Below are 13,589 nucleotides of genomic sequence, written 5' to 3'. Positions count from 1 at the left end.
CTGGAACGACGTTTTTCTTCGGAAAACAAGTGAATAAGTGGTGGAGGGCTTCTTGTCCTGTTTGTCTGGCGGTAGTCAAAGCACTGCACACGCAGGTGTGTTTCCATCCATTTGTAGCACAAGTACAACCACAACTTCATCGTGTCCCGCTCCCTCCAAAGATTGTCTTTTTGCGAATTGCGGCGGGTCACTTTGTTGCCACATTCTGGAAACACAGAGAACATTAATCTACAACTTCTACGACCCTGTAACATCCCTCCACTCCTCCCCAGACGCCTCTATGTACTGTAACTCTCTCTCTCTCTCTCCCTCTCTCATGTTTACACTGTAGTCTTCCTTCAACAACTCAAATCTCGTCAGATTTCAGAGCAGGACTTCTCCTTGAGTGAGACTTCAGTTACATGTCAGACATCACGGAAACTTGTCCGTAATGTTGTCGGACATTTGTGTGTATGTATTATAATCACGAGCTGAGCATGTCAGTCCCAAAAACAAGCACTTCAATAGCCCCCACCCACTCTGCGTTTACATTGCAGCCGTTTTTCACGATTAAAGCGGTTTTCGCTCAATATTTGGCCGATTCAAAAAATCTTTTTCCTGTTAATTATTTAGGCCCGGAGAGATTGAAAAATACGACCCAGGCTTAAAAATACAACAGACCTGGACTGTACCTTTTGGCTTGCCAGCAGCAGTTGTGAGGTTCTGTGAGTTAAATGGCCTGACTTGTCCTTCCCAGACCAAGTACTGAAATGAGATCACTTGTGTTGAACACATCAGATAAAGCATGTCGTGCCATTTAGGGCATAGGGCAATTTGCAGTAAGTAGTCATAGGGGAGCATTTTAAAAAGGAATTCCTGGCCTCATTTTATCAGGGAAGTAGTTTTGGGCATCATTTCTCTTGGTGAAAATTAGGTTCTAAGTCTAAAATGATCTACCAAACTGCCAGTTGAAACAAGTGACCAATTTTGCAATGGGATCACAACCGCCGCAACGCAAACGTCAACATCTTGACGTTCTGGCCCATGAATACTCAGTAGTCATTACAACATGCTTACGCAAATGCTTGAGTGCTCATGGCTCGGACCACACCCATCTTCAAACTCGGCCCTCATTTAGACCTCAACCACACACCTGTTAAGTTTCATGACATGTAAACACCTGAAAAAATACTCAGGACCACAATGACTTCCTGTTTCAACTGAAACCCAACACGCTATTGATGTTATACAGTTTTTCTTTTGCATCGCGGGGATATGACCAGATTATGGGCTGCACTCTCTTGTTTACGACCTGTCTGACGGGCTGACCTCTCACATTTCCCTTTCCCAGATTTCAGTAATAACTTTTGGTTTTTAGAATGCTGCTATCACCAATAACTAAAATGATGGCCCAAAGCTATTAAAATCCAATCCAAGTGGTTATACAATTAAAATAATTTTTTTTTGCCCCTCACATACAGTAGTAGTGCTAAAGTGCACCGCTGCGCTGAGGAGTATTTTAAAGTCAGACCTTGTGCTCTTCCGTTTAACAGCCTAGAGTACACAACTTGAATTGTCCTGAGGGGGCAAACAGCAGCAGCTGCGCACTCGGGCGAGCTCCAGCGGTTATTTGCAGATATTGTGTGGCCCGGGTCTGATCCTGAGCCGACTCCATTGATTGAGTGTTCTTCTTCCTCCTTCCTTCACTCTCCTCTCTCCACAGGTCCCAGCTCTCATCGTTGTCCCAACACTCCAAGTTAGTCTGCTCTCTCACCTACTGTGCATTTCCCACACATGCAGTCTCTCCTCCTGTCTCACTCGCTCCCGATCCCATCCCCCCTGTTGCAAATCCTGACAGACATCACAAGCCCACAAGCCCGATGCCTCTGGCACTCTCCAAGGACGCAGCGATGTCCCCTCTACGCCCGTGAACTTCCCACAACACCTTTTTCGGTGCGAATGCACAAGACTAGGTGGTTCCATGGATGGTTGCGCCGCGCGGACATTTACAGTCGCTGTACATTAGCCTTCTTATGTATGACTTCACTCGCCATTTAACAAATAACATGGCTTTAAACGACCTGCCCGAGCATGAACAAGCACATACACACTGATGGTATTGTGCGCATAGGTACCCCTATGTGATAGTATTAAATTAGTATAATTGGTCTGGTCTCATTTTTGTGCAGTGGCCATAGTTACCAAGCATTAGCCATTAGCAGCAATAATGAGCTTGCAGCAGTCGCCACTCTAAAAGCATGACCCACGACCTCACAGATCCGCTCAGCCAAAGCCGCTAATGTTAATATCTCTTCCATTTCAAAGTGTATTTCTGATCTCTGCGTGACTTCCAGCCAATATGTTAGGTTAATGATGCTCCATGTATAACTTTAGAGCGTCTTCATGCGTGTCACACAGTTAACTTTTTACACATAAGGCAAGTTCCCAGCAATCCGTTTAAGCACAGAGCCTTGCCAAGTTCAGAGGCACAGGGGGAATTTGTGTCGGTAGATTAGCAATAAATCATCCAATAAACCGGCGATGAGAAATCTCGAGAGCAGTGCGCGGGGGGGGGGGGGGGGGGATGTTTGAAATTAATCCAGCCCAAAGCGCTCCAGGCTGGGCCGAAAGATAGTCTATTGTCGGGAAGAGAGATTTTTTTAAAGAAATGAGTTTTGGCTGGTGACCAGTCAGTTTTTCTTTTTTTCCTCCCTGGGAAGTGACAGTGTGACTGATTTGTAGAGACTTGTGGGTTCTTGCTCTGATCCCACCTCTGCCACCAATTGAGCGTTGTGGAGTCAGAGATGTCTGCCTCCTGCTTCCCTCCAGGAGCATGCTCACCCAGTCACTCATGTGCATCGTCGAGCCAGCCCCACCTCTGTCCTCCTCACTTAGCATGACGATATCACCAAATGTCACCAGCCTGTTTCAACATGTGCACCCTCTCTCTCTCTCTCTCTCTCTCTCTCTCTCTCTCTCTCTCTCTCTCTCTCTCTCTGTCTCTCTGTCTGTCCCTCTCTCCTCCCTCTCTTCATGCATTGTTGAACAAAGTGCACTCTCCTCACCGTTGTACAGCCACCTCATGGTCCCACTGGCAGCCTCACTCACCCTGTGGTCCAACCAGTGTTTGTGCGAGTCTGTGTGAATGTCCAATGAAGGAACAGCCTGGTCTCACTCTTCTCTTTGTCCTTTTCCCCCTCTCCCTCTTCCTCCGCCTCTTCCTCTCCCAGGAATGAGGGAGCACCCGCCCATTCCTGTCGCTGACCTGTCTGACCACATAGAGCGACTGAAGGCCAACGACGGCCTCCGCTTTTCCCAGGAGTATGAGGTGAGATCCGTGCACTAGTAAGTGCACCAGTGTCTCCGTGTGTTCCGAGTGCATCAATGTGTTTCTTTGTTACGGAGCCTGGGAGGACATTTTGTGTTTGTATCTCCTTTATCCCGTATGCATGTATTCAAATGGATTATGGAAGACTTCTTTCACAGACATTCTTCAGTCATTTTTACAGCTCTATTACCAATCCCACCAGGAAACCAACACTTACATTAAATGCTGCGAGATGCTTTTTCACAAAACTAGCAGGTGGTGAGTTGCTTAGGCAATCTGTGTGCGTCTTGGTTCTTCCCCGAAGAATGTTATTTTGCAGGCGGTCTCTCTCCGATGCAGCTCTGTGAGGGATTATCTCTTGTCAGTGTTCTTCCTTAAAAAAAAAGAAGGAAAAAAAAGAAGAAGGGTGCAAATTTGCATTTAAAGTGGCACATAGTTGCTGTGGGGACTGAGCGAGGCCAGATCAAGAGAAGAGACATCCTTGAACGCAGGAAGAACAAGAGCTGCCGTTTATTTAGTTGCTTTGATTGCCCGATCAGTTTTGTCTGATCAAGTCTTTTCCTCAGATTGTCGCATCCAACATGGCGGCTGGAGTGATTGTAGAACTTTGCAGCGCAATTTCACACTCCAGAGAGAAACGGAAAATTTATTTAAGTGGCCACGTGACCTTTCCCCGAGCGTCACCACGAGCCTTAGACTTCAGCCAACGCTCTTCTGTTATCTGCCCTGTCCAGTGTTTACTGTGAAAATAACCTTGATTTAAGAGCCTCATATAACGGTTCTATCAATTACTAATTACTATTAAGTTTGAGAGGTCTTTGGTCAACCTCATGGTCATTATTGAGTATGTAGTTTGTTGTGGTTTTAATTTTGTATTGCGTTATAATACTGGGAATATTTTGTCTTTACCATTTATATCAGTGAGGATAGATTAAAACCAAAGTCTTGAAATCTTTAAGAAAAAGCCCCTTATAATGCAGGATAAAAATGTCACATGTTTTATTTATGTATGCAGAGTTTTGCCTTTTATTTCACAGTATATAAATGTAATTGATTTTTGATGTGGTTCGCTGTGAAATGATCAGCTAACTGGGGAGGTCGTGTTGCTCCGTGCCCCTCCAGCACATTGCCCTCCCGGCATGTTGAGTTAATGTAAACGAATCAAGCCAGAGAAGTGGCCTGTAGGAGTGCAGGCTCCGGGCTCCGGGCCCCATTCCCTCCCTGCACCAGTCATTCCAAGCCAGGGAAGACCCCCCCCCCCCACCGATGCCCGGCAGATGGCCACCCGTCTCTGAGCCAAACGAGCCGCTGTGGCAGAGCTCATGTCGCTTTGTCACAGTCACGTTCGCCGGCTGCTCCCGTTGCGCCTTACCCCATGGCACAGAATTTGTAGAGGCTTCAACACTTCGTCTCCCTGATGTTTCAGGCGGCCTGACACTTCCTTTACCCCCAACGCCGGGCCGCAGCACACTGAGCTATGTGCACACTGGGTAATGAGCAGAATTTGCCAATCAGGCATGCTGCAGCTCCCCCTGACAGGAAGCAATATCACGCCGCAGTCGCCATAGCGCTATCATTATATTCATTTGAAAGCCTTTCCAGTGTGTGAGTGGGAATACCTTTGCCGTTTGCTTCTCACCTCTCTCCACCAACTCCACCTTACTTGTTTGCTAGTTGTCATCAGTCTTGTGTGCCCGCTGTGTTCACTGAGCTCCCAAATGGATATGACATGTTTTGACTGCAAATTAAATCCTTCTCTTCGTACCGGCAGGCAGGGACAGAGAAATTGGCAGTGCTGAGCTCATCAGCAGCAATAGGCCTGTGCCCACATGACTCTCACCAATGAGCAATTTGGAGCTGTGGTGAAGGTTTTTTTGCATATGAGCACTCCACATTTTTCTAATCTTGTTCAAGATCAAATAGCGTGCACATGGCTTTCTCTGGTAAAGTAGTCAGGTCTATAACAGCTCGTTTATATTTGTTTATCCCATATTTTTACTCTGTAGGACAACATAATGAGAACTATAAAGTTACTGTTGGTGCAGGAGAGTATTGAAAGTTTATTTTCTGTTCCTGTACCAAATTATCGTGGTTGTTATAGTGAAGCAACTCCACCTCGCACCCTTAATTAAGTCCTTAATCGAGTCCTAATCATTATTATGTTTGAGCTGTCAAGTTTTGACAATAAAATAATCCCTAATAATTAATTTACTGCAGCCGCCCCATCACGTCATTGAAGGAATTCCAAATGTGTCAGTCTTGAGTCCTGCTGGATTCGTCTGGGGAATTAGTGGACGTGGGTCCGGTGTGAGCTGGGGGAGATCGATGCAGAATAACAAGAGACTGTGACATTATTGAGCCAAGGGATGGGAGGCTGTCACATATCTCCCCCAGATCGATACGCACGCAGTCTGCTGTCGTCTCAGGCCGGGAGACGGATGACGTGAAATGTAAAGGGTTAAAAACTGAAAGGGAGAAGGCGAGACAGAAATAGAGCGCGAGAAAAGGCAGCAGAAACAGAAACGGGGAAAAGAAAGGAGACGGACCGTGGTCACCGCATGCGATCAGCCACGTGACTTTGGAGAATGATGTAATTGAACAGGACTCTCCTAAAGGGAGAGGATGAGTGTTTGTGGTTGCCTGCAACTCCTTTTTTCGAGCCAATTCATTTTCAACATGTTGGGTTTAGACATCGGGGGAACATTTTGGCTCAATTGATGAAGATGATTTGAGCGCAACAAGTGCTTTTTGTGTTCCTGCTTCATTAGCATCGAATGCCAGGCAAAAAAGTTAACCGGTTAATGCGACCGGCAGCAGTCGCAGTGTATCCAGCAATCTTTGTGAAGTGATTGCCTCAGCCTGCACAGTGTCCCACACAATATAAAACCACTTACCTGTAGCACTCTACTGTGGCTTTTTAAGTGACACTATGTGGGTATATGTTCCTTTTAAAGGACTTTTGTCCGTGGTATACTGCCTTAGAAAGGTTGACAGCAGACAGCGGTGTAATTTTGCCCCATCCCTTTACCAGTGTTATTCTCAAGAGCCTCTCTTTGTGCTCTCCGTTTTCTTTTTCTTTTTTCTTGGCTCTTTTTTTTCTCTGTCCACTCTCTTCTAATTGTTCTCTCTCCCATTTTTTTTTCTTTCTTCCCGTCTGCTTTCCCTCCTTTCATTCCTGCCCTTTCTCACAGTCCATTGATCCGGGCCAGCAGTTTACCTGGGAGAACTCCAACATGGAAGTCAACAAGCCAAAGAATCGCTATGCAAACGTCATCGCCTATGACCACTCCAGAGTGGTGCTCACCTCGGTTGACGGTAAGAGCTCATGTAGCCACTTAACCCCTTCTGGTGGCCATTGACGGTACCAAGGACGTTGTGTGTGAATGCAGCTGCCGCTTCAGCGATCTCCACTTTAATCATGAACGCCCGTGCATCTGTTTCTCATCAACGTTCATGTTTATTGGAAAGAAACCGCGCAGAGGCGGATTGTGTCAAAGTGCTCGACAACAGCACAATATTATCAGATCGAATAACTCTACTGTGTATCATTATGATGTATACGCGCACTGCTCTTCATCACAGCGGTTCCGGGCAGTGACTACATCAACTCCAACTACATCGACGGCTACAGGAAGCAGAATGCCTACATCGCCACGCAGGGGCCGCTGCCAGAGACGCTGAGCGACTTCTGGAGGATGGTGTGGGAGCAGAGATCCAACACCATCGTCATGATGACGAGACTGGAGGAGAAGTCACGGGTAAGGGGAGAAAAAACTGTGTGATTCACTATTAAACTGTCAGGTGACTTCACCTCTAATGGCTAATTCCTTATGATGCATTATTCAATGTGCAAAGATCTACTTACATCATTTGTCAATAATAAACAACATACGAAGCAATGAGAGCATTAGAGTGAACAAGCTCCGCCCTTTAGACTATTTGCAGGGGCACCACCACTGCATCCGGGGCTTAGCGTTACAGAACACAATTGTAATTGGTTTAAGAAATACAAAAAAAGCAAGGGTGTTTTTTTTGTATTCTTTTCCTTTATAGCAGAATGACAATGGCTGCAGCCAGACCGTTCTCCAGCGCTGCCACGAGACTGTGGAGATAGATGTGGCTCTGTGAGAGTATTTAATAAACTGGTAAAGAAAAGAAACCATAAGCACATTCCCTGTTGTGAAATGTCATCAAAACAACGTTGCTCGCAGCAGATTATGATAGAAGAGGTGTGTGAATTCATGTCACCTTTCATGTGATACAACACCTTTTACAACTATTTTGTTACCAAGCCAACCACCAGGAGACCTGCGACCCAGGAGTGAAAACAAATTACCTTCACGTAAAACTTGGGGCCCTTGAAGTCGACAGTACTGTGACGTATTGGACAGTCTCCGCTGTCGCAAAGTTGAAATGTGGCCAGAAATTGAGTTTCCTGACTCATGCATGTATATATTTATGTAGCTCCACAGCGGAGGAGTGACGTTACACCCAACAAAGCCTGAAGGCATGAAGACCCCCAGTCCCACTTTGGAGCAGGATTTGTCAGCCTGATCAAAGTCACGAGCACCTCGAAGCATAGTTTGGTTGTCTGTGGACAGTATCGCTTCGCGTTGCTCCTCTCCTCCCGAGTCGTCCGCGGCCTCTAACAACGTCTTCATGAGCTCCTCCGGAATCTATTTGCGAGGCAAAATTGCCCAAATACCTTCATTTTTACCGATTCCCATTTTCCCCTCCAGTCTCTTCTTTGCCACTGATTTGCAGTTAACCATGGCAACCTTGCATATGAATACACGTTCATACCCCTCTACTGAAAGTTAGAACATTTTTCAGCGTATGACAGTGTAGTTATATTTACAGGTTCATAATGAAGCAAATTCTCTTTCATTCATTGTTTAGAAAATTTGCTCAGAAGGTTCAAAACTTCATTGCTTCGCATTCTTATTTTTGCGACACCACGCCAAGGTTTTATAGACACGGCGTTTCATTTGTGGACGCACTTTCTGAATTTGGCTCTTGAAAGCCTCGGCACTATAATGGAAACTCTGGAGTTGGAGTTAAGAGGATTGTCACCCAACAACACTCGTGTGCTCCTACAAATACACTCAAGTTAATAAAAGCAACAAAAAAAAGAAAAGAAGAAGAAGCACATAGGCTACTTGAGATTCAAAATTGGGATGGGTTTATTTAATTACCACCACAAAATCATGCTCGTGAATTCCTCGGAGGAAACGAATCAGCATGGAGCCCTGCCTGCATTATTAGTGTGTGCATACAGTTCCCTGATGGAAGAGAGTCCCCAGAATGAGACGTGGAAGTAATACGAGATTGTAAATGAAAGTTTTCACTTCCAAAATCCAGAAATGTTTTTGCGGGTTGGGAGGGAATCACACCTGAAGTTGAGTTCCACCAGTAGCGAGTACTTACAGCAACACTTAGTCAAGTGACGACTTGAAATGACTCGTCGTCCTTCAACGCGCAATCATCAGTCTTAATTTTGTGCTGTTGATGTTATCAATCATTGAGTAAATTATGAGTCTATTTGGAGCAGAGCTCATTTATTTGTGCCTCGGAGAATACCCGCAGCGTGGTAATGTTGGATAAGATGACTTTCATTACAAATTCAGTCAATCTCAGCGAGAATATCTGCGCATTCCTTTCCTCCTTTCTCCGCACAGTTTTTAATGTGGCTGAGTGGCAGCACCGGGCTTCCGTTTCCCCGAGTCACAGCCGCACATTTTCAATTACAAAATAATTGTTACAATTATAGTTACAAAATAATGGAAAACCTCACAACATCAAGGAAGTTGGAATGAAATGTTCACTCCTGCCTGTCCGCACTCCCTACACGCATTTGAAAATCAATTGGCTTCCTGATACTATGGAGGGAGACACAAAGAAGCAAATCTGCCCTGCTCTCGCCGGGGGTGGAAACATTTTATATCAGACCAACTCGAAATCTTTAGTATGACTTCATTTAATGGGTTTTAGTTTTTTTGCTTTTTTGCAAATAGTGTAAATTGTTTATAGCAACATGTTAATAATAATTATAGCAAAAAAAAATTGTAAGTGCATTATTAAAATATGTGTATTGTATTACTCTTTCAACAGTAAAGTGCAGTGTTTATTAATCACAATTATAAGCTCCACTATTCGGGGTGTGATTGTTTAGTTAAATGACAATTAGCATGATGTATGGGGTGTAAATGTCTTGTCAGGAATTTTAAATGACTTTTTTTTCCAAATGCAATATGATTCAACAAACAGTGAATTGACCGGATTAAATTGCCGCCGCATCGAGAATGACATTGTTAAATAAGTGGAGCAGCCCTGAAAAATCCTCTCAGGCTGCCAATTGCATCAAGCAAACAGTGTTCGCAAGTTGATGATGAATAGTCATTTAATAAGATAATTACAAAACATCACACAAAAAAAAGAAGTCCTAATTAGACATGTGATATTGCTGCATTGTCAGGGATTCCTGTTATTGTGTCCAGGCCCTTTCCATAAATACACCTGCTCTTTTTATCTCTTTCTCTCTCACACAAACACACACACACATACGGTGAGTGAGTCAACCTCCCAACACACAGTCAGACTGATGCCTTGTGCCAAACAGAGCAGGAGCTTGACAATTATGATGAGATCCGGCAGCAGGCACATTTCAGCGCTTATCACAACCAGTTAGTTAAACCCTAAAAGGTCACAACTCCAAATGAGACCAGAAGTATTACTCGCTGTGTGTGTGTGTGTGTGTGTGTGTGTGTGTGTGTGTGTGTGTGTGTGTGTGTGTGTGTGTGTGTGTGTGTGTGTGTGTGTGTGTGTGTGTGTGTGTGTGTGTGTGTGTGTGTGTGTGTGTGTGTGTGTGTGTGTGTGTGTGTGTGTGTGTGTGTGTGTGTGTGTGTGTAGGCGTGCGTGCGTCCTCTGAAGAAGGCCAGGCGATGACATGTGAGAAACAAAGTTCAAAGCAGAAGCAGATGATACTGAAAGCTGTGGTCTCTGTGTGTGTGTGTGTGTGTGTGTGTGTGTGTGTGTGTGTGTGTGTGTGTGTGTGTGTGTGTGTGTGTGTGTGTGTGTGTGTGTGTGTGTGTGTGTGTGTGTGTGTGTGTGTGTGTGTGTGTGTGTGTGTGATTGCGAGGGGAGAATTTGCCATCCAACCTCAGAGATATTCATTACAGTGGTGACTGCTAATCCATATGTTTGTACTGCGAGCGGTTCCCTATCAGTCAATTGAGTTTCCCGGTGATGTCTCCCTCTGCCTCTGAAGGGAAGCTGTCACTGGGCGACGTGAAATGTGAAGGGGGGAATTTTCAGCGCATTTTGCCGATTTGCACCGGCTCGCTGAGGCGGCCAAGGTGCTTCCAAATGTCAGCTCAGTACTGCAGTATGATTAGCTTCCCGGCATCACACCTCCGCCTCTCGTGTTTTCCAAATCAATAGCGGCGAGTCCTTGTCCCAGAAATTCTGACGTGAGAAGAGTGCCTGCTCAGTTTCTACATGGAAAGTGAAATACGGCAGAGTATTGTTTCGGTGTTTATCTGCGATTTACCAATATGACCCAAAAGGACAATTGTGAGGAACCTGTCAAACTACAGCTGCTGTCAGACCTGAAGTCTGGACATTCTCGCGGAGGCGCTGCACTGTATGTGACAACGCAAATGTTGCTCCGGACATTTTTCAGAAGCTAGTAACATTTCCGGAACATGTCCGAGTGAGCCCATGTGAGATTACAACAGGAAAAAGAGTTTGTCTGTACATTGTCTGGAGTTCATGTCGGAAAACAGCTTAAATGTCATGCGTTTTTTTTCTTTTTGTCTCGACATTCACCGAAAATTAGCGGAACCCAGAAACCTCAAGAAAGCTCGACCTTTGCCTGGTGCTCAGATAACGATGTGACTTATCACGTCAATCCTCCGTACTTCATGAAACACTTTTGAATTAGGCGTAAAAATCAAATGAAGCTCGGTTGTGCAAGTGTACGATGGCCTATCTTTGACTCAATTCTCCCAGTGTTTCCAGAACATGTTCTGTTTGAACCCCAGTGAGAGCCGGTGGTGTGTTTCATCAAAGGGTTTATGTAGATATGGGAGTGAGGAAGAGGACCGTTGCCAATTAGGCCTTAGCAACGGCGAGGAGTGAGGTTAGAAAAATTGAAGCAAAGGGGCCAGTCTGTCTTTTTTCAAAGACACACAGTGAAGTAATGCCAATGATTGAAGAATCTATAGCTTCATCCACATTTACATTTTTTTCTCTGCACATAAATGGAGCCAGGTGGCGGAACCCGCCGGCCCATCGCGACAGACCAGAACACATCTCCCTCCACAATCATCACTGATGCGCCAAAAGCACGGGAGACAAAAAGGGGTTCGCAAGCCACCTGACAATTAGCTAATTGAAAATGATCACAGGCTTTTCAATGCCCCTTTTGATGCCTGTGTCAAATGCAGACACACAAGGATGCACACGGCCTGATGCGCCGCTGCTCATTTCACAAAGGGTAGCGGAGCTGACTCCGAGTCTTCAGTTTTTTTAATTAGACGGCGAACAAAGCCCGACCTCGCTCGTGTCCCCCCCCCCCCCTTGCTAATCATTGTGTGATCCTACTAGTCCTCTCACCTGCCCCACGGCGGACGTAGGAGGCAGTTCACTCCTGACAGCGTGCCCTCTCTCTCCCGCTCTGCCAGGTGAAGTGTGACCAGTACTGGCCAGCACGAGGAACCGAGACCTATGGGATGATCCAGGTCACCATGCTGGACACCGTGGAGTTGGCCACTTACAGCGTCCGTACCTTCGCCCTCTACAAGGTACAGTGCAGCCTTTTTTTCGTCTGCAGTTACCCATATGGCGAGGCGTTTCTCATGAGGGACATGTTCCCCGGCAGGTAATTGCGGCCTATCATTAACGGGGTCGTATTATACAACGCAACTTCTTATTTTTCTGAAGGGCGATAAAGGCTATTACCACTGGAATCGTTTATTTCACTTCTGTAATTGGTTTTTTAACATCCAAGATTTGTCTCTGGGTTTTCTAACAGCTAATGAAAGATTTCTATTTTTTTACTTTGATTCATACACTTCAATGCTGTGGTGATGTGACTGATACTTTTGCCTTTAATTTCTCCTCTTCCATTACGTGCTTATAATTTCTAACATCATTATAATTCCCAATCAAAGGAAGTCTCCAGCTGGAGCAGCTTCTTGGTTTCAATCGGAATTGGTGACAATGCCAAGGAACTGAGTTCAACTCCAAAATTATACACTTTTTATCTACACCTGCACTGGCAGAATAATCACAGCCATGAAAGTAGAGCACGTCATGCGCTGCCATCAAAGTTCCGAGTCAAATCGGGACCTTTTTGCTTAAAATAGCTGCATTTCTGACAATTAGATCGCTCGTTCTTTTCAAAAAATTAACTGTAGAATTTCAGCTCCCTTTCATCAGACAGTGTCACCTTTACCTGCTCCAAAACAATTGTTCCCAGCGTGACAACGTTCCATCTTAAAAAGCAGCCAATTACATTTCACAATGTCACCGCATCCCGCCGAGCTCGAGCTAACACCTCTCCGCTCGAATGACTCCCTCCTGTAGAACGGCTCCAGTGAGAAGAGAGAGGTGAGACAGTTCCAGTTCATGGCTTGGCCAGATCACGGGGTGCCGGAGTATCCCACGCCCATCCTGGCCTTCCTACGGCGGGTCAAGTCCTGCAATCCTCCGGATGCAGGGCCGATGGTGGTCCACTGCAGGTGGGTGCATACGGAGATGGACTCAATCTGTGTGCATACGGAAAATCAATTCCCTTCTTTCTTTGGACAATTGTGTTTACAAGTAATTGCTCGTTTCATGTTTTATGTTGTTTTTTATAATATGTTCAATTAACGCTGTGATATAGACACAAAAAAGGTATTTCAGTACCCTGGAAAAAAAAGAAGGTGTATATCAAATGCATCAATGCTGAGATAAAACAAAAAAATATTGTTTGGAGATAATATAACTCTGAATTGAGCTATAGTGTCAAAATTAATGTTTAAACCACTTCTTACATTATTGTTACAGTATGAAATCACAATTTGAAATGGAATAGTTCAGAGTGGGAGAGAGATTAAATGAACATTTTTATGTAAGAAGTGACTGCTTGAAATACGGAACCCATTTGTAGTTTATGTGGAAAATTCAAGTGGACAAAGCATTAACTCAGCTCAGGCCGGGCCATAAAACAGTAACAATAATTCACCAACTATATTTTTTATCAATAGCAATATGAGAAAAGTTCATTCTATATCAA

The 13,589-nt window shown here is 45.0% G+C and overlaps 1 protein-coding gene across 18 annotated transcripts in view; it reads left to right on the top strand.

Annotated features, from left to right (window-relative positions):
- Positions 1-13,589, top strand: part of ptprfb (protein tyrosine phosphatase receptor type Fb) — a 162,758-nt gene that overhangs the window by 136,701 nt on the left and 12,468 nt on the right. For 12 of the 18 annotated variants that reach the window (XM_047331775.1, XM_035633167.2, XM_047331776.1 and 9 more), the window contains 6 exons: positions 1,703-1,735; positions 3,210-3,307; positions 6,499-6,622; positions 6,890-7,065; positions 11,992-12,111; positions 12,896-13,050. In XM_047331775.1, the coding sequence (XP_047187731.1) occupies positions 1,703-1,735; positions 3,210-3,307; positions 6,499-6,622; positions 6,890-7,065; positions 11,992-12,111; positions 12,896-13,050 (706 nt within the window). The remainder of the gene's footprint in view (positions 1-1,702; positions 1,736-3,209; positions 3,308-6,498; positions 6,623-6,889; positions 7,066-11,991; positions 12,112-12,895; positions 13,051-13,589) is intronic. The other 6 variants (XM_047331773.1, XM_047331772.1, XM_047331771.1 and 3 more) reach the window with 1 other exon arrangement.

Source organism: Scophthalmus maximus, chromosome 5 (genome assembly GCF_022379125.1).
Source record: "Scophthalmus maximus strain ysfricsl-2021 chromosome 5, ASM2237912v1, whole genome shotgun sequence".
Classification (NCBI taxonomy): domain Eukaryota; kingdom Metazoa; phylum Chordata; class Actinopteri; order Pleuronectiformes; family Scophthalmidae; genus Scophthalmus; species Scophthalmus maximus.
The sequence above is the reverse complement of the archived record's forward strand: the minus strand, read 5'-3'. Positions and strand labels throughout refer to the sequence as shown.